At 33.9% G+C, this 20,506-nt stretch overlaps 1 protein-coding gene across 3 annotated transcripts in view; it reads right to left on the bottom strand.

Moving 5' to 3' along the window:
- The window catches only part of LOC113396475 (KH domain-containing, RNA-binding, signal transduction-associated protein 2-like), a 278,222-nt gene that overhangs the window by 55,630 nt on the left and 202,086 nt on the right, over positions 1–20,506 (bottom strand). For all 3 annotated transcript variants that reach the window (XM_026634416.2, XM_064218903.1, XM_026634413.2), the window contains exon 3: positions 4,831–4,928. In XM_026634416.2, the coding sequence (XP_026490201.1) occupies positions 4,831–4,928 (98 nt within the window). The remainder of the gene's footprint in view (positions 1–4,830; positions 4,929–20,506) is intronic.

Raw genomic sequence — 20,506 nt, 5'->3', positions numbered from 1 at the left:
TAGAGGCTGGTTGTCATTTGTTGGGCAACAAAATAGTAACCCCAAGGACTCCTCGCGGTTCAAGCTTGCTTAATACCAAATATCATCGAATTCGGTTTAGTGGTTAAAGCGACACAGACAGACAGTTGCATTGCGTTAAATATTAAAAAAGATGATTAAGTAATTAAAATAAAATATCTATATAAAATATATAACAACATAAATCAAATATCACGATATTAATTTATAGTTATTTTGGCAAAACATTCACAAAATCCTAAATAATCTTCACCTGAAAATCCGACCCATTTGAAGCTTTCCTATACTTTCAAAAGTAACTTTAAAAGTTTTAACGTCGAAGAAGTAATATAATTAAAGCGAGACACGTCTCAATATAACGCGCTCCTTATGTCGAGGATAAAATAAACAGGATCGGACAAATAGCCTTGTGTTGCTGGAAAATGTGTTAATTTAAGTCTCCCGTCACGTCTGCTTGTTTGTAACTTCGCGATAATATCAGGAACTATTTGGATACATTGGATTTTAATTCAGTTTTCTCGTATAGATTTGACATGGTGATTTTACTTGGAGGTCTCGGTAGGTACCACCCACTCATCAGATATTCTACCACCAAACAACAGTACTCAGTATTGTTATGTTCATAGTAATTTCTTATGTTTAAACACATTTTTTTACTGTAATTTATTCGTCAAAAAATAAATTTATACCTTTAAGAATTTTTGTAAAGAATCCATTTTATGCAATTTATTCGGTTTTAAACGCGTCTTGAATACCTTTTATCGACGTTACGACATAGTTGCAACTACCGTGGTCACGAGGGGACTGGAAGTTTCGCGTACTTTATCACACGAAAGTTCATTTTATTTATTGATGTAAGAAACGCCACCAGCATAATCAGACTTACGATAATTTTGCGTTGGTATAGTGTGAAACGCCATTATGATTAATTGCAACAATACGGTAAGTAATGACACTTCATTTATATGAAGATGGAAAAACTAATCATAAATAAAATAAATGTAAATTAAACAAAATGTAACGGACTAGTTTTGTTTGGGGAAGGAGTGGGGGCTTGTTGGTTCAGCAGATAAGCAGTGAGAACGTTACCGACAGACAGAGTTACTTTTTCATTTATAATAGCATAAATAACATTAGATACGACTATTTGAGTGTTTTTTTTTATTTAAGATTTCATTTTCTTATGCAACACATCATAACACATAACATCTCTTATCAAATTCAGTCTTATCAAGCGTCTCTTATCAAATTCAGATGTTTCTAAAACTTTGTCTGCTGTAAAATTCGAGGATTCGTAGCGCGAAAACTTACATATTGAATTATGAAGCTTGTATCCAAGACACAATTTCACAAAATTCAAATGAAACTGTTCAAGTGCCTAGAAAATCTAGCAGATGCTATGCACCAATTTCTAGCCTCAGGGGACCATGGAAGTTGGCCACCTCACCGTCATGCGATCGATGGCCCCCAAGGGGCGGCCCTATGGGCTCGTTCATATCCGGAGTGTACCGTTATAGAACTAACCATTAAAGATTTTCGCCTTAATTAGTTTTTAAAATTAATTTAATTCTGGATGGCGAAGGAAAACAAAACAAGTTTAGGAAACCTGTTATATGATAGTTTCATGTCAACCTAATTGACAGAAAATAAGCACAAAAATGAATATATCGCTGTCCACCCGCAGAACATATACAGGGTTATTGGTAATTCGACGTATTCCCGTTAGGAGATTATAGAAGTGACTATTTGCGATAATTTTAATATGCATGATCCAAAAGTGAACCATTTTTGAGTTATGGGCCACCTGATGGTAAGTGGTCACCACCGCCCATAGACAAAGGCGCTGTAAGAAATATTAACCATGCCTTACATCACCTATGCGCCACTAACCTTGGGAACTAAGATGTTATGTCCCTTGTGCCTGTGATTACACTGGCTCACTCACCCTTCTAACCGGAACACAACAATACAGTGTACTGTTATTTAACGGTAGAATATCTGATGAGTGGGTGGTACCTACCCAGACGGGCTTGCACAAAGCCCTACCACCAAGTAAGTTCTAACTCTAAGTCGTTCCATGCACACTAAGACACGTTGTAAGTATGAGAGTCACTCACTAATACTAATTCATAACGATGGGACATGTCTTTTTAATTTAAAATATTACATTTAATCGATTCAGCCGAACAATAAGTAATTTACGCATAACGTCATGTGGAAAGTGAATTACGAATAGTCGGGAGCCATAATAGATCTAAGGTCGTCGGCAATTTAGATAACGAATAAACGTGGAATTGGGCATCAGATGGGATCATATGTTTCCCTCCTAATACTTGGGTCACACCGGGTATTCATTCGCCGTCACTTGTTTAATATCGGTTTCGTCATTTCAATGACCATTGCTTACATCATATGAGGCTTTTCTACATTAACGAAGATGGTTAGATTGAATCCTTTAATGGAGCCGAGATGGCCCAGTGGTTAGAACGCGTGCATCTTAACCGATGATTTCGGGTTCAAACCCAGGCAGGCACCACTGAATTTTCATGTGCTTAATTTGTGTTTATAATTCATCTCGTGCTCAGCGGTGAAGAAAAACATCGTGAGGAAACCTGCATGTGTCTAATTTCAACGAAATTCTGCCACATGTGTATTCCACCAACCCGCATTGGAGCAGCGTGGTGGAAAATGCTCCATACCTTCTCCTCAAAGGGAGAGGAGGCCTTAGCCCAGCAGTGGGAAATTTACAGGCTGTTTATGTTTTTATGTTTATGTAATGGAACTTGATCGTTAATTCGTTTTTTAGGGTATCTGGTTATGAGCTAAATATATCCAAGTATTAATGTGATTCCAAATTGTTAGAAAGATAAATAAAAACTAGTAGGAAGTTCGCTATGACATAATTTGGACGTGTGTCTTAATGAATCGGAGGTACTCAATTATACATGTGAAACTGAACTGAGGATTTCGGAGAACGAAGAATCAAAACACCGACAAGCATCACTGAATTTTACTATGCTCACATTTTTTTTATAAAAAATATGTCGAATTCTTTATGTGTCGGATGAAAATCTACAAAATCATGTAAACATAGCCTTTGATATATTCATATACCGATCACGACGAGATATAGCCTATAATTTCATAAAAAGTGACAGAATAAGATATGGCTCGAAAGAACGTGCCGATCCAGTAATTACCTTAGCTTTGGTAATAACATTTTGTCTTGTAATTTTATCTAAAGATAATTCGAGGTAAAGCACGAATAAAATGTTGTCCCACAACAAAAAAAAATGGTTTGAATCACTAGTCAAGTAAACTTCGTGAGTTGTGTGCACTCCAATATTGGTCCTGGTCCAAATAAACCAATAATTTAACTTGTAATGTTTGTTCTTCAATCTAAACGAGGATCTGATATATTATATCATTTACGATTGTATTGACGACTGTTATTTGTTACGAAAATCGTAAGATTATTTGAAGGAGGTCACAATTAAATAATTGGAAACACTACAAGGGGAACTCCCTTATGGTGTTTCCAATTGTAATTGCTTTTATGTTATCTTTATTATATTTGTATATCTGCTAAACTATGTTGTCGGTCTTCTGGATAACTTTTATAACTGTCATACATCTCATCTATAATTTTTTTCGAGGACACTGGTTAGTTTTTATAGTACAGGTAGGCGGACAGGCAAAAATAATATCTGATGCTAAGTGGTCATTACCACCCATAGACATTGGCGCTGTAAGATATAATAAATATTCCTTATGCGCCTCTTAATGTTACGTCGGTTCATACTACCGTTCCAATTTGATCTAATCCTACCAGGATAACATTTCATGACAGTTGGACAGCAAGAGAGAATATTTTAATTCAGTAAAATTTACTCAAATATAAAATATCGAAGTAAAATATGAAATCAGTGTATCCCAAGCCTCATTCGAAGTAAATTCAGGTTATTTTTCACCAAGTGGCCAGACAAACGAGATCGGAACGTGATGACCCATCGCAATGAATGTTAGAGAGTTTATCAAATATAAACCTATTAAGTGTGATGGAATGAAATAATGAACATGGATTCCAATTATAATTCCCTCGTACCAAATATATACCAACCTACCTCGTGAAATAAGCACAATCTTCACCGACGTGTTGTCCGTGCTGTGTTAGTCAGTTGAAGGAAGAAATATTTACTAATAAATGAGAAGATGTATGTATTATATCAGCTACATATATTATACATAGCTATTTATTTATATTTAAGTATAGTTATGTGTGTATTGTTTATGCAGTGTATTATTTATTCGCAATTTAAAATAATTTTACTCTATCCCAAATGTAATCCACGATCAGTTCTCTGCCCAAAAGTTGCCCGGAAGATTGCTGCTTTCGAGATAAGGCGACCTGTTGCACCGTATGCAACTTTTGTTAATCTAAGTGTCAAAATTAGTTTTAGCATTTGTGTGTAATAAAGTATAAATAAATAAATAACAAGTTTTTTTAAACTATTATACATACAAATTATACGAAAATATGCACCGCCATTTGGAGAGGGGTTTATAATATATATCATATAAGGGGCGTTTCATGTTCATCATTCACTTTGAATTTAGACTCGTTACACGTAACAGTTCAGTAAAAATCTTTTGTGGTTTATTCGAATAAATGCCATGTAGATGCAAAGCTGTCTACACGAAACAAAAAATAAAAATCAACTGTTGTAAAAATCAGATATTAGTAACTGTTTCAATGGTAACATACCATAAGATATACTAATGTATATTTACATGATTGAAACTGGTACTTACTTTTGGGTGATCCCGTACCGGCACGACAACGCGCACACACACTTTGACAGGTTTGTCACGTGTGATATCCAGCATTCTTCTCTCACCGCGCCATTCGCCTGTTGACAAAAATATAACTTTAAATCCTTTCTAAAAAATCATAATAAATGTTTATTTTAAAATTCAATTTATTTTCATAACAAAAATGACATTTACAATGAAATCTAAAATCGACAATAAAAATCAACCATTCTAAATTTTCTGAACGCGTCGCGCAACCCGGGCGCCATATTTAATCCGCATTCGACAGCTGTCACTTTTCCCGCCCACCAGACGCCCTTTGGCGTATATTATTTTTCATTACGCCATAACCGATCACGTCAAATCAGAAATGTTTTTTTTTTTGTAAGTGCTTCATGAATTATTTAAGCATTTTATGGTTAATTATTCTTTTGAACACACCGCTTGAATTACAAATGATTTTCCGTTACACGTGTGTTTTACCGATCAACAATGATCATTATTAGTAAGAATGTTGTTTGGTATAATTTTGTCTGCTTTTATACTTTTAACCTCCAATTTAAACATGGGGTAATGCATAGATTTAGAGTAGGCTTATATATTAATTAGATATATATTTATTAGATTATATGAAAACTGATTTGTTATATTTTTTAACCAACGATGACGTCATCACTCATACTTGAACATGATAATATATTGTTTTAAAATTAACTGCCAAAATATTTACTGTTGGTAGGGAATACTACCATTGACTCGACTTACTACCTTACAAGAGTTTTTACACTTTATAAAGGCACAATTACACGAACACAAACCAAAGTAGTAGCGCTTCAGATTTGGGCATAGCACAAACTTGGGGCATGCTTGGTCTGACGACAAGTTGTATCTAGCTTACTCCAAATCTATGCTGTAATACTGTGTTATAAGGTTTTTTGTTGTTAAGATCTGATAACGATTCAATAAAAATATTATTAACAATTGTCATAACAACGTCTTTGTCAAACAAACACATACTCTCTGAAATGTACAGTCATCCATACGAATATTATAAATTCGATGCAACTTTGTCTGTCCGTCTGTCTGTTGCTCTTTCACGGCCAATCTACCGGCTGTATTTTATGAAATTGAGTATTAAGCAAGCTTAAAACCCCGAGGATGGTCACATGCTACTTTTCTATGCCTAAAAATTGACTACTCACCCATAAAACATGAGCGAAGTCGCACTCTAATCTATAATTATTATTGTATTTATCGCGGTTTATTGCGTCATAAGTATCACATCAGACTACCCACAATTAAAAATATTGTTATTTATCGTTTAAATAAAAAAAAAAAAAACTATAATAATGAAATGATAAAAAATCAATTTAATTAAAAATATATAATTTAATCCGTGTTTCGTCGACAGCTGAAACACTTGTGTCTTGGAATAATAGAGAATATATATTTAACATCTTATTGGCTTTACTATGGACAAAAGATAATCGGAATTGCGATTCAACGGAGAAATGCTGTTAGCATTCTAAACACTACACAATGCGAACATAATCCATTCTTTAGATATTTCTTCACTGTGATCTTCTCTAGGATAAGGAGATATGTTATCATTTCTTTAATTAATTGTCTTCTCTACTTATAGCAGCTTGTAAATGTTCCACTACCAGCCTAAGGCCTCCTCTCCCTTTGAGGAGCAGGTTTGGAGCTTATCAGCGTTGCAGAAAAATCGATAGTTTTGGACTATCGATAGTTTAGGTTAAAAGTAATTCTGTTTTTGCAATACTTATCGATAGTATTGCTCATGGGGACCTATCGATATTATCGATAGTACTGACACGTGACAATACTATCGATAGAATAATGATACTATCGCTAACACCTTAACTATCGATAGTCGATCGATAGTCTATCGATAGTGGTCTATCGATATTCAAGACTAGAGCTTATTCCACTACGTTGCACCAATGAGGGTTGGTGTATATAAAAGTGGTAATGCTCTCACAATCTTTTTCTTCGTCGTTCAACTCGAGATGAATTATAAATCCAAATAAAGCAAATTCAGTGATGTTTTTCTGGGTTTGATCCCGCAATTATCGATTAAGATGCACGCGTTCTAACCTCTAGACCATCTCGGTATTTATAAGTCTAATGTTTATTTAATAACAGGGTGATGATTATTGTTTTTTTTATACTAAATCCGTGAAGTGAGTCAGGGGGTCATATAGTACAGATCTACCCCCATAGTAGACATCAGCTCGGAATATATGTACATTTTCTTGTAAATTGTTTTCGTATTCTAGAATTAAAATTTCTATTGCATCATGAGGTTTTATTTTATTGAAGTGGTTTAGGGGGTAGATCTTCTATGTGAATAAACGTTATACTCTCTCAATTTGAATTTGAATATATCAGATAAATATTTCGGTACATCTCGGACAATTGTACTGTTTTGTTTAATAATCTCCGTCGTAATAGACAATTGTTAGACATTCCGATGTGGGTATTGTCTAGTCGGAATACAATAAAGCCGTTTGGTCGTTTGATATCAGCCCGCATTAGGTTAAGCGATTTGATCGTTAGAGATATCTATAATGGGCCCTAAATGTTAGTTATTGTAGGCAAAGGCCCAGTACCGACATTCCTCATAATATTATGTTATAACCATGAGTTTTTATTTAATACACTGGCAACACTAATTATTTATGTCAATATGTCGAGGCAAGATTACAAAAATATAAAAAAGGCTTACTATTTCTATTTTGAAACGTAGTTCTTTTACGCGACTTACTGTAGAGTTACATTACATCATTACATTAGCAGCCTGTAAATTTCCCACTGCTGGGCTAGGGCATCCTCTCCCTTTGAGGAGAAGGTTTGGAGCATATCACACGCTGCTACAATGCGGGTTGGTGGAATACACATGTGGCAGAATTTCGTTGAAATTAAACACATGCATGTTTCTTCACGATTTTTTATAAACGTGACGAGATGAATTAGAAACACAAATTAAGCACATGAAAATTCAATGATGCTTGCCTGGGTTTGAACCCGAAATCATCGGTTAAGATGCACGCGTTCTAACAACTGGGCCATCTCGGCTCTCAGTGGAGTTAACTGGCAGAAATCGCCACGTAAGGAAAATGCGTTTTCCCCCCTTCAGGCGACCTTTCTCTGTTTCTTTCTGTTATATATGTTTTAATATAAAGTAAATATATTGTGTGTTTAATATATTTTCATTTAATTATTTTCAAACGTTGTTAATCGATGTAATTGTATCTTTTACTTAACACACACACTATAAAGAGAGAACAACTTCGCACCAATCGAATGTCCCACGACACATGGTTTTTTACAGTTGTTCTTTATTTTCTGCGGCAATTGTTTTGTTTACGTTATTGTTGAGTCCTATGCTTTATAATACAATGTCAAAACAATTCAACGAACTACGATGAAATAAGATATCGAATAAAGCAGCACATCAATTTGTCTATTACTCAAACCATCGCCATGACAATCGGCATGCATATATACAGACGGTCCAACGTCAATAGGGGTTTGTTCAACTAGAAGTTTATATCTATATAAAATTGCTAGAATTCTATACTTAATTATATACCTGAAATTTTCATAGCATATATAAAGTTTATAGTGAAAATTCAAATCGTTCACGTATTTAACAAACAAAGGCACACAAATTGGATACAGAGAAACTTTTCTTAGAGTCGTTGGAAAATGGTCGTATTTAGGTTGCTGTGTTCTGGCAATTACGACATTTATCTACTGAGCCGTGTTATTTCAGCGTTTCAAAATCACCGTGGAAATGTCAAACAATGGCTCGATGTAAGCATGATAACTATTATTACCTGTGGACAATGTATCTAAAATTTGTAACTGTTTGATTAATTTTCAATAACAAATTCATTTATGTCGTCCAATTGTTTACAATAGCTTGAAATAGACTATTATTAGTATTTATTGTAAACAAAGGATTTTAGCTCTAATTTATGATTTAGACATCCCTCTATTATATAACCGGTTTTAACCGGATTCGGTAGTTTTGAGTGGGATAATTTCGAGAATTACTTGTACGATTTAACAAATATAGGATACACCACTTCTTTGTTTCCAAGGTTCACGACGTAATGGAATAAGGAATCGTTAGTATTTCTTACAGTACATATATCCATGGGTGGTGATGACCACTGACCATTAGGTGGACTATTCAGCCAGCAAATATTATAAAAAACAAAAATGTAACCACAATGAGGATGCTGGTCTTTGGGATGACATTGTATTTTATTTTAAAGCAATAGTACTGTTGTGTTTGAATTGTGAATGAGCTATTGTAAGGTATATAAAATTACGCAGATATTTTTAACTTGTCGTTTCATAAATTCAAATAATTTTGAAAAATATGTTGGTAAAGAAGGCATATTATTCAATACAAGATTGTACAGATGATAAAAAAGCGTGGAGCTAATACTTGTTGACTTCCAGGCAGGATGTATTATATTCATATGTAATTGTATTTAACTAACATGACTTTGTATTTTTAAATGTTGAAAAAGAGTAACTTCTTAGTTTTTTGCCGGTTCTTCTCAGTAGAATCTGCGTTCCGACCCGGTGGTAGTTTCACTTAATACAGTTTGTTAAATGACATTTCAAAAGTGCTTGTAAAAATCTACTTGGTAAAGTAAATTTTGATTTTGATTTTATGGGATATAACATCTTAGTTAATATTTCATGCAGTGCCAATGTTGACGGGCAGAGGTGATCACTCACCATCAGGTGGCTCATTTGCCAATCCGCCTTAAACTAAAAGCCGTCGTCTCATTTTTAATGTCAAACAAATTCAGTATCCTATTTAGAAAATTAAATATTAGCTTCAACAGAGTACAGACATGTTCCGTAAAAGACTTATTAAAGTTTTCGAAAGTAACGAAAAATATATTTTTTTTATTACGAAACTTACCAAAAAATACGAGTATTTTTAAATTAAGTTCGCACTCGTTAACATTAAAGTAGTTGCTAATTGGCACTTAAATATCAGAGAGAATATGAAAATTACCGAGGAGTATATTCAAATGTGATGAAAATTCGCTACGAAGGTTCTAGAATTAAAAAAAAAAAATAACCATGTCAAGTTGCAACGCTTCCGTCTGTTCTTGCGTTTTATTTTATGCTATATGAATATTTTATTTCTCTACTGGGGCGCAAGATCGCTATGGTAATAGCACCTTTTAAATATTTCGTTAAAATTTCTAGCTCACTCGTTTATTTAAGCTCTTTGAATATTTTAATATTTTTTCGAATAAAATTTAAAAATAAAAGTTTTTTTTACATATCTTATAATGCAGCCCTCACTTATGAACTAGTGTGAACCATGCCTTAAAAGTTAATTCCTTTACCTTTACAAACACAGTAAAAAAGAAGCATTAAAATGATTTTAACTACAATAATGAATCAATATTAATCCAATTCTTATAAACATATCTATATTTTATCCATTTATTTGCGTATACGAACGGGTTTGAAATGTAAAAAGGTATAAATTACAATTGAGGATATAAACCTAAACTGAAATGAATAAACCTAATTACTTAATTAGGGCTCGAAATTGACGTTAAACGTTAAAATTCCGAACTAAATCAAGTAAAAGCTTTTATGTGAGAGCAAACTCTAATGGCACTAGAATTGAGTTGACCGAAACGTTGCCAACTCAAGCACGGCGCAGATAATACGAACCCGGACCGTTTGTTTTATCTGCGGCGCAAGTGACAGGAGGAATTATGGCGGGAATTTTTGACAATTAAGTGTTTTTTTAAATGTGAAGTATTAGCGTTGCTCGTTGTTTAAGATTAAATAACGTGAAACTCTTGTTATTAATGTCGTGTTGAAAAAAAAATGTATTCACTGGGCAGTTAAAAAATATATTGCATTGTTTATTTTGAGATCCAGTTTATCGTATGTTTATTTACGTTTACATATTACGTACATTACATTAGCAGCCTGTAGATTTCCCACTACTGGGCTAAGGCCTCCTCTCCCTTTGAGGAGAAGGTTTGGAGCATATTCCACCACGCTACTCCAATGCGGATTGGTGGAATACACATGTGGCAGAATTTCGTTGAAATTAGACACATGCCGGTTTCCTCACGATGTTTTCCTTCACCGCCGAGCACGAGATGAATTATAAACACAAATTAAGCACATGAAAATTCAGTGGTACCTGGGTTTGAACCCGAAATCATCGGTTAAGGTGCACGCGTTCTAACCACTGGGCCATCTCGGCTTTATTTACGTTTAATTCTACAACATTTATTTATCTGGGTAGAGCGTCGCAAACATACGAACCTATTTTGTCAAGATCTTGATGTCCGTGACAGCTACGCTTTACATTCGCCAAACGTCGTACTAATGAGTGTGTCTTAGTAGTTAATAGTTGCCCACTATTTCTTTCGACTAGTTCTCAGCTTAGACAGTCTATTTAGACGTATAAATAATCAAAGGGAAATAAGTCTTGAAGTATAGTTATTAGGTTTTAATATCACTTACTGACTGCCGGTCTCTGAGTAAAAGAACCAAAAGTGTAGTGTACACAGATCTATAGTAACATATTAATTAGCATTAGATTTATATTTTATATAAATATATATTATCTGTGTATTTTATGCATCTGTCATGTCGAGTGACACATATCGCAAAAGCGCGGGAAAAGAGGATATATAAAAATGGGCGCGCGGTGAAGACGGTGTGTGTGCACAGCGAGCTGATGTTTAAATATAATATTTATTTTATTTAATTGGTAGATCGACTTTACACGTGAACATTACAAAAAGGTCACTTGGTGGTAGGGCTTTGTGCAAACTTGTCTGATTAGAGGTCCGTTCATTACATAATTTACCACCACAGAGCAATACTTAATGTTATTAAGTTGTGGTTGAAAGGTCGTATGAGTTAGTGTAACTACAACCACAAGGCATAACGTATTAATTCCCAAGCTTATTAAGTACAATTTTTAACCTTAAAACTTAATATAACTTGGACAGCGATTTGAATTTCGATTTGACCTCGTGCACAGTTCGCACCAATCATTTCGACCCAGGGAACATATTGCCATGCAGGCAAATAAGGGTCTGCGTCGACTTGTCGGATTACCCGAACTGACCGATACAGAATATAAAATTAGTTAGATAACTTGTATTATGTCTGTGGGCACGTTCGGTCAAGTTAAATAGAGAAGTTCGGGCGTGTCGCTTTGAAGTGTCATTTTGTTTGACTTGGAGCAAGTTACATTGAAAACTAAGATAGTATATGTGTTCAACGACACATATAAATTAAATAATGGCATATCTTTATATTACTACAACATTTCATTGAACTTTAAATAAAAATTATCTTAAATATTAATAGCGTAAGCTGATTTTTGTTCCAGTAATCATGGGACTCATTTTGAAGAGCTCCAGCCGTAGATGTGCAGAAAATAAAGAGGATACTTGATGGCAATTTACTTAATTGTTACAATTTAAATTTAACAAAGAATTAATTTTAGACAAAGGAAAAAATCTACGAAAGGCCTAAATCATCTATTGAATACACTCGAAGTTTCGCGGGCTACCCACTAGTACACTTTATTCAAGTAGGCTCTAACAATCACTTTTGAATCGTAATGTTATAAGATTACTAAATTCTAAAGTTAGCACCGATTCGGAAATTCTACCGAAAATACTTTATTTTATGCTAAGGCTTGCAAGTCGTTTTAGGTAGGGACTACTAACTCATCACATATTCTACTACCAAACAACAAAACTCGTTGTTGTGTTATGGTTTGAAGGGTGAATGAGCCAGTGTACCTTCATGGGACATAACATCTTAGTTCCTAAGTTTGGTAGCTCATTGTTGTTGTATAGAAAGGTTAATATTTCTTTCAGTATCAATGTCTTAAGGCAGTGAAAAAAACACGAAAAATAAGAATATGTTATGTAATTTCAGTAGTTCGGGAAAATAAAATTATGTTTTTACAATAATGCGCCAATCTCTCTATATAACTTTACAACCCCTAACAACCATCCAATTGTTTTCCTTATGACAGCTCAATCATTTTTGAAATAAGAAATAGTGTTACATGCCAGTATTAAATGTTATCCCATAAAATAATATTAACTAAAGTTGTACAAATTATTGATCAATTAATTACAATAATAATTGTATATATTTATAATATGTGATATTATTAATGATATAATTAATTATAATATCCTATGACGTAGCACCGTATGGAGGCTAGGGCTAGTCTCTAACAGTTAATATCATTGTATGTTTAAGTACCTATGTCTGTCAATTTACGTATGAATAATTGTTGTATTGAATATTCTGTACTCTAAGTTTATAACTAAGTATTGTATTGCTCATGTTAAATTTATATATCTTATTTACAGAGTCTGCCATATTAGTTCACCTTTATGGTTGCGGTAAAGCTTCTTGGAGTTGTTAAGTTATGTTATTAACCAACTTAGCAGTAGCCCGAAGTTTGGGAGTTGGCAATGCTTACGCTCCTCGGGAAGCTTTTCGTTCGTTTCGGATTTGCTGGCCCACTGAATGGTGAGTGAGTGAGTGAGTGGTGTTAACGCACAAACTTGTGCACTTTAATATATCATGCATTATATACAATTATATATGTATCCAATATAACCTACCTGGAAGTCAACAAGCATTAACTCCACGCTTTTTTATCATCTGTACAATCTTGTATCGAATAACATGCCTTCTTTACGAAAGTATTTTTTACAAATGATTTGAATTTATGAAACGGCAAAGTTTAAAATTTCTGCGGAATTTTATTATGGAAACGGATACCTTGCCCCAAGAAGGATTTATTGACTTTGCGGAGTCGGAAACTTGGCGTTATAAGCTTATCCTTACTTCTTCTGCATATACAATGATTATCACTGATTTTATTATTTATTTATTATCGATAAACAAGGGTTACACTTCTATATTGAATAAAGATTTTTGACTTTGACTTTTGATTATGACTCATCCAATGGAGAGTGATTACCACCGCCCATGGACATCTGCGACATCGGAGGACCTGCAGGAAGCCACCAGCTTTAAATATTCCCAAGTAATATTGCTTCGGAAAATTCACCGGTGACAGCTGATTTCCACAGAGTGATTAATATTAATGAGAATTGACACTCTCATTAAGCTATATATAAATATAACTTAGGCTTAAAACCTGCAAATACCATTAGAAGATATTGGCTTTTGATGGAAATCTAATCGTCCTTAACATTAATTTGCATATAACAAGCACCCTGTGATTTCGCCCTAACGTGTCTGACGTTATGCATATTTGCGCGGGAATATTTACGTTTGATGTTTCGGATTGTAACAGATTATAAACTTTTGCAACAGATTAAATAGGGTCGGTATTGGAACGAATGAGGTTAGTTTCACTGTTTTTGTTGTTACCCGCAGGGCATGTTGTTTATAAGTTTCGTTAAATTGAAATCGAATACGGCTTAGGGTTTTGCTAACATACTTTAGATTAAAACGTCGATTTTGACGTTTAATTATGGTTTATTAATTTCAAAGTTATGTTTGTTTGTTGCATATCGCGGTGGTAATTATTGTAGAGTTCAGAGTTAGTTTAATATAGTTAAAATTTAATTACTAATTTTAACAAGAACTAGTTTAACTGTAAGGGTCGACTAGGGTCAACTGTAAATTTTAGGTGTTCGTAATTTAACTTTAATATTGTGTTCAGAGTACCAAGAATATCATTTAGTAGTACTTCCATTTTATCTGATTTTGCTTTAGCAAATATTTTTATTCTGTGCTAAGAATCAGAAGTAGCTCAAGGCTACCTTAATCTGAAGAAATGGAGATTCCATTTCTTCAGATTAAGCCCTTGAAATGTTTTCCTTCATCAGCACGAGGCGAATTATAAACTTTGCCTGGAATTGAATCCAATAACCTTTGGGTAAAATTCAATCACATCATATGCGCAACCGAATTGATTTTGTTGTTTTAATTTATTACTTGAATATATTTTATAAGTGTTAAAATGTTATACCTTCTTTAATTAATTTTCGATAAAATATATGTTTTGTTCATGTAAAGACTGCGTAAATAATTTTTTTGGAAATGAAACGATCACGATTTCACGTGGCAAGAGAGCCAACGATTTTCATTCTCTGGGCAAAAATAAACCAGCCAGTCCAATCCAGCATGTCACCAGTGGAGGCAATAAGGCGAGGTTTTATACTTTTAATGGTTTTTGCACTGCTACTCCAAGATCCAAGTGTTTCAACTGCTAATGGGACAGAGACATTATTTGAAATAAGAGGAAAAAAAACAACGTTATTTATACAAATAAATTGTTTTAAAAGTTTTTTCTAAACGTTATCTCTTGATAATATAGTTTTTTCTGTTAAACCGGTTCTTCTCGGGTCCGAAGTGTTTCTTTGTTAACCGGTGTATTATTTTCGATAGTCAATAAATAATCGTAATTTTTTTTTTATTTATCACTGAAATAATGTTATTATAAGATACAAAACAGTTAGATATCTAATCTTATTAAATTGAAATATATTTTTGGCTGTGCAAGTGCTCATCGAGAATTTGTATTCGATTTCGGTTTTGTATTCGCTTATGTAGCTCAATTATAATGTTCCAAGGGTTCCAATGTCTTTTCGTTTAAAATCTGATATAAAAGTATTATTAATATAGTTTAAAATCTAAGTATGAACGTAGTAGTTATATTTATATTTATCTTTATATTTCATCTCAGATTCTGGATGGTTTTAAAGGTACAGGTATTACTGACCATTACCTAACAACTCCATTTTATCCCTTGAAGGACACAAAAAGGGTTCCTCGTAATGAGGATCGTATTAGCTAAGCAAGTATCATATGTATAGAGGGAGAAGGGCCACTAGTAATGTATTGAAGATATTAAATAAATAAGGCAACATTAACCTAGATGGAATTATATTATTTTAGTTATGTCTAATAACTTCGCCCATATCTGCGGGAGGGAGAGAGGGGGGTACAACATCGGTGCATTAAAAACAAAAATTAAAAATTTCGCATTTTGTTTTACTATTTTTTTTTATTAAGAAATATAAGCAAATATCCAAATATTCGATCCTACTATCTCAACAAGGTAATTGACCTTGTAACATCTCAAAACTTGCCCAACTTGCAAAGTGTAAATTCAAATTAAAATCCAAATATATTTCTTCATTTTTAGTTTTACCTTAATAATAATGACTGTGACTTATTGATTTAAGATAGATAAACAAGCACGGCTGAATAAACGGCACGAGTCGAAAGAAATAGTGGGCAACTATTAACTACTAAGACACACTCATTAGTACGACGTTTGGCGAATGTAAAGCGTAGCTGTCACGGACATCAAGATCTTGACGAAATAGGCTCGTATGTTTGCGACGCTCTACCTAGATAAATAAATATTGTAGAATTAAACGTAAATAAAACCGAGATGGTCCAGTGGTTAGAACGCGTGCATCTTAACTTAACTTAACCGATGATTTCGGGTTCAAACCCAGGCAGGCACCACTGAATTTTCATGTGCTTAATTTGTGTTTTTAATTCATCTCGTGCTTGGCGGTGAAGGAAAACATCGTGAGGATACCTGCATGTTCCTAATTTCATTGATGTTCTGCCACCTGTGTATCCACCAACTGCATTGGAGCGCCTTGGTAGAATAAGACACATGGCCTCAGCCCAGCAGTGGTGTTTTTACAAGCTGTTATAGAATCGTCGACTGTCTTTTGACGTTTTTTGGATGTCTACTAATTTTATAAGTCTACTCATTGTTTAAAACGTAAAGTAAACATAGAGTCCGGTCAAAGTCATTTCAATTAATAATATTTGTACCAATTTTCGACTCTATGCAGTAATGGTAAGTTCTTTTTAATTTATGGTAAGTTTTTTAATTTTTTCACAGGTTTAAAAAAAATCTTAAATGTACCGATTTTGGAATATATATATTTTTTCTGTTTGGGAGAAAAATTACGGATTGTATTATTTTGCGTTCTCGAATTTTATTTATATTTAAATATATTTTTAGAGAATTAATTGTAATCGTTTTCTTTTTTTTTTTTTAAAAGTTAATCTAATTATTCTATTTTGATTTGTGTAATAAACTATTATCGGTTAAGATTGACTCGTTCAAGTCAATGGGGGTAACTCAGCCCTTCAGGAAAACAATCAATCATCAATAGTTGAGCAATCTATTTCCTTAGATGAGAATTTGGTCTTACGGACGACCTTCGAGGTCGAGTAGTGTGTACACCAGTGCTTTAGCTACTTACATTGGGATCAGAGTAATGTATGTGATGTTGTCCAATATTTATATTTATTATTGTTTATATGTTATACTATCTGAACCTGCGGCTTTACTCGCGCGAAATTTATAAAAAACTCACCACCAATCCCCGTTTTACTCCCTTAGGGATGGAGTTATAAAATCCGTTCGTAATGGATATCTACTATAGAGAACCTACCTGCCAAATTTCAAATATGTAGGAGTTATAGTTGGCACTGTGTTTGTGATGGATCCGCTTCCACGGGATTGGTACTGAAGATCGAAATTTCCAGAACGAAAACGTTGAAACCAAAAACGTAGCGTGCTTTCTTTTGCGGCACCAGCGCCGTACACGTCATTAATCCTTCAAAGTTTCTGCAGCACTGGTGCCACGGTAGAACTCGTAATCGTAAATATACCGATATTTCATGTTTTCCATTGTAATTCTTAACCGAAGCGCAGATATTTCAGATCGAAGCGGTCAGTACGACAAAACGCTTATTTCATATGTAAGGACCTAATATTTACGTATGTGTTCTTAAATTATAAATATGTCTTTATTTATAATACAAACTTTATTCACTTAACTTTGCTGACGTTCGAAACGCCCTTTTCAGACAATCCTTAATTAATATCACAGATTATTCAAGCTTTCGACCAAATTTTCCTTTGACCTTTATCATCTTGTGGTTGGAATAGACTATATTGCTCTATTTTTAAGTTATTTTGTTAACTAAGTTAGTTGTAAGTGCAGACTATGCCCAATTTTCGTCCTGTCAAAATCCTCAATAGACGTTGGAAAAAAAGACTCTAATTGGTAATGCCGCTCTTATATACTTTGTAATTAATATGTTTTTCTTTTATATTTATTGTATATGTAATAAAATCTTAATAAATAAATAAACGTATTAGGTTCGTACATTTGGTGGTAGAGCTTTGTGTCGATTGGTTTGGGTACACACTGATTACGTCTTCTGCCGCCAAACAGTTATACTCACGACAACAGACTGGAGTTTTAAGGAAAGACCAATATTAAATACAGCTCTAAAGTATTGGCAAGCGATTAAAAAAAAATCAATTATTAACATACTATCTGAACCTGAATGACATTACATAAACGCATAATAATATTAGATTTTAAATTAACATGGTTATTTTTTAAGTATTTGAAACGGGATATTTAGCATGTTTTTTATTTTTATTTGGTGGAGCTCGATATTTCGACAACAAGACATTCGTAGATAATGTCGAAATATTTGAATATATATTTATTAAATTAATGGATTATTTCTTTACCATTAGATAGTTCATGCATATTAAAGTCTAATAAATCGTACCACGTAAGTTGGCCGGTGTATAATATAATCTGACAAAAATATGAAGTCGTTTTCGCACACAAACACACATAGATTTCGGTAAGAGGGTGAGAGGGCCTCAGCTAGTGTTATCTTTATGTTGTATTAAGTTACAGCGTGAAAATACAAATTTCTATCTACACAAAACATTAACAAACCCGTATCGATAGATTATATCAGTTAGTTAAAACTTTCGGGAATTAGGAGCCATGAAGTTGTTATCTCGACTGGGCCTTGCCCGCAGCACCCGAGACCTCTAAAACATCTGTTTAAACCTTTGATATTAAATACGATAGGATTAACTCTTAATTTAATTATACTTTTTAAATACACACTATGCATACAGACATATTGCATATATACTATACAATATATGATAAAAAAATTATAAAAAAAATCTTGGTGTTAGGGATTTGTGCAAGTCCGTCTATTTGGGTGATATATTCTACCGCCAAACAGCAGTATTTAGTAATTTTGTGTTCCGGCTTGGAGAGTGAGTGAGCCAGTGTATTTTTTTAAATAGTATACGTAGGTAGACTAGCAAATGAATTATGACACGTGGCCAAAATTGTCGCTTTAATAAATGTTAACCGTCCCTTACATCATCTATGCACCACCAATCTTGGTAACTAAGGTGTTATATCCCCTGTTTTCATAGTAATTTGGTGTTCCTTCCAAGGAATCCTCAGAAGGAGCCTGGTATGTGCTAGTTTCTCACACTTTCTCCTGTCTTGAAAAATTCGTAATACGTCGTACGTTGTTGAACCTCGGTCTGAACTCCTTAGGATCAATAGATTATTAATATGATGAAATGTAGACTTGTATCTGAGTACATATATAAATGTACTCCGCAATCGGCTGGCTTACTTTGAGAATAGTTACTGTAGCCGAAATCGGTCAGAATGATATAATTTATTGTACAAAACCATGATTCTGATTGAAAATTAGCTGTCGTCCGCTGCTTCGGTCGCGTTTCAGGGATCGATCGTGAGGCATAAAAACTATGTCCTTCCTTAAATTCGGTTCAGTGATATGACATGAAAGAGCAACATGTAGACACTGACAATTTATAATATTAGTGTATATATGAAGGCGACTTTATTTTCATATCGATATTGTATAAATCTGTGTATTAAAAAAGTTTAAAATTTGATTACATTTTACAAAATATAAAAAGATTTGTTATATCTATTATTTCCACGTAATATTGGGCATAATCGATGGGATCAAAGTGACACTCACAGAAATCTAACACTAGAGGCTATCTTAACTGGCATTAGGATTTAAGTGGTCAACGATGTTGCTTGCGTATTCGTATTTAGATGTTCACAGAGGAACGTTTAGATCAAAGTGAATAGGCAGTGACTTGATTATAACTTGCCTTTGCTTGCGTATTCTTGAACCGTGAAAGAATTGTTTACTTTAGGTTTAATTGTCTTTATCCTTAATGAGAATACAAAGGTAATCCCTTTCTTGAGAATAGAATATTTAAATAATACTCTCCAATAAAGCTCTCCAACGCAACTTCGTACGAGTAAAATTCATACAAGATAACCCCTTCCAAAATTTCCAAAAATTCTGGAGCGTTCATGGTGCCTGTATGTTATAAGCAACTATATTTAATTTCAAGTCAATCAAACTGAGAAGTTTTTAAGATCTTATATATATATATGTACATTGAGGACTATAAAATAAAAAAATGCCTACAATATATATATATATTTTTTTATGTTAGAGGTGGCAAACGAGCAGGAGGCTCACCTGATGGAAAGTGACTACCACCGCCCATGGACATCTGCAACACCGGGGGGCTTGCAGGTGCGTTGCCGGCCTTTCAGGAAAGAGTACGCTCTTTTCTTGAAGGTTCCTAAATCGTATCGGTTCGGAAAAACCGTCGGCGAAAGCTGGTTCCACAGAGTGGTTGTGCGAGGCAGAAAGTGTCTTAAAAATCGAAAATATATCTTGATCTCGTGAATCAGTAGCG

Source organism: Vanessa tameamea, chromosome 25 (assembly GCF_037043105.1).
Source record: "Vanessa tameamea isolate UH-Manoa-2023 chromosome 25, ilVanTame1 primary haplotype, whole genome shotgun sequence".
Taxonomy (NCBI): domain Eukaryota; kingdom Metazoa; phylum Arthropoda; class Insecta; order Lepidoptera; family Nymphalidae; genus Vanessa; species Vanessa tameamea.
This window is presented reverse-complemented; position numbering and strand designations above follow the sequence as displayed.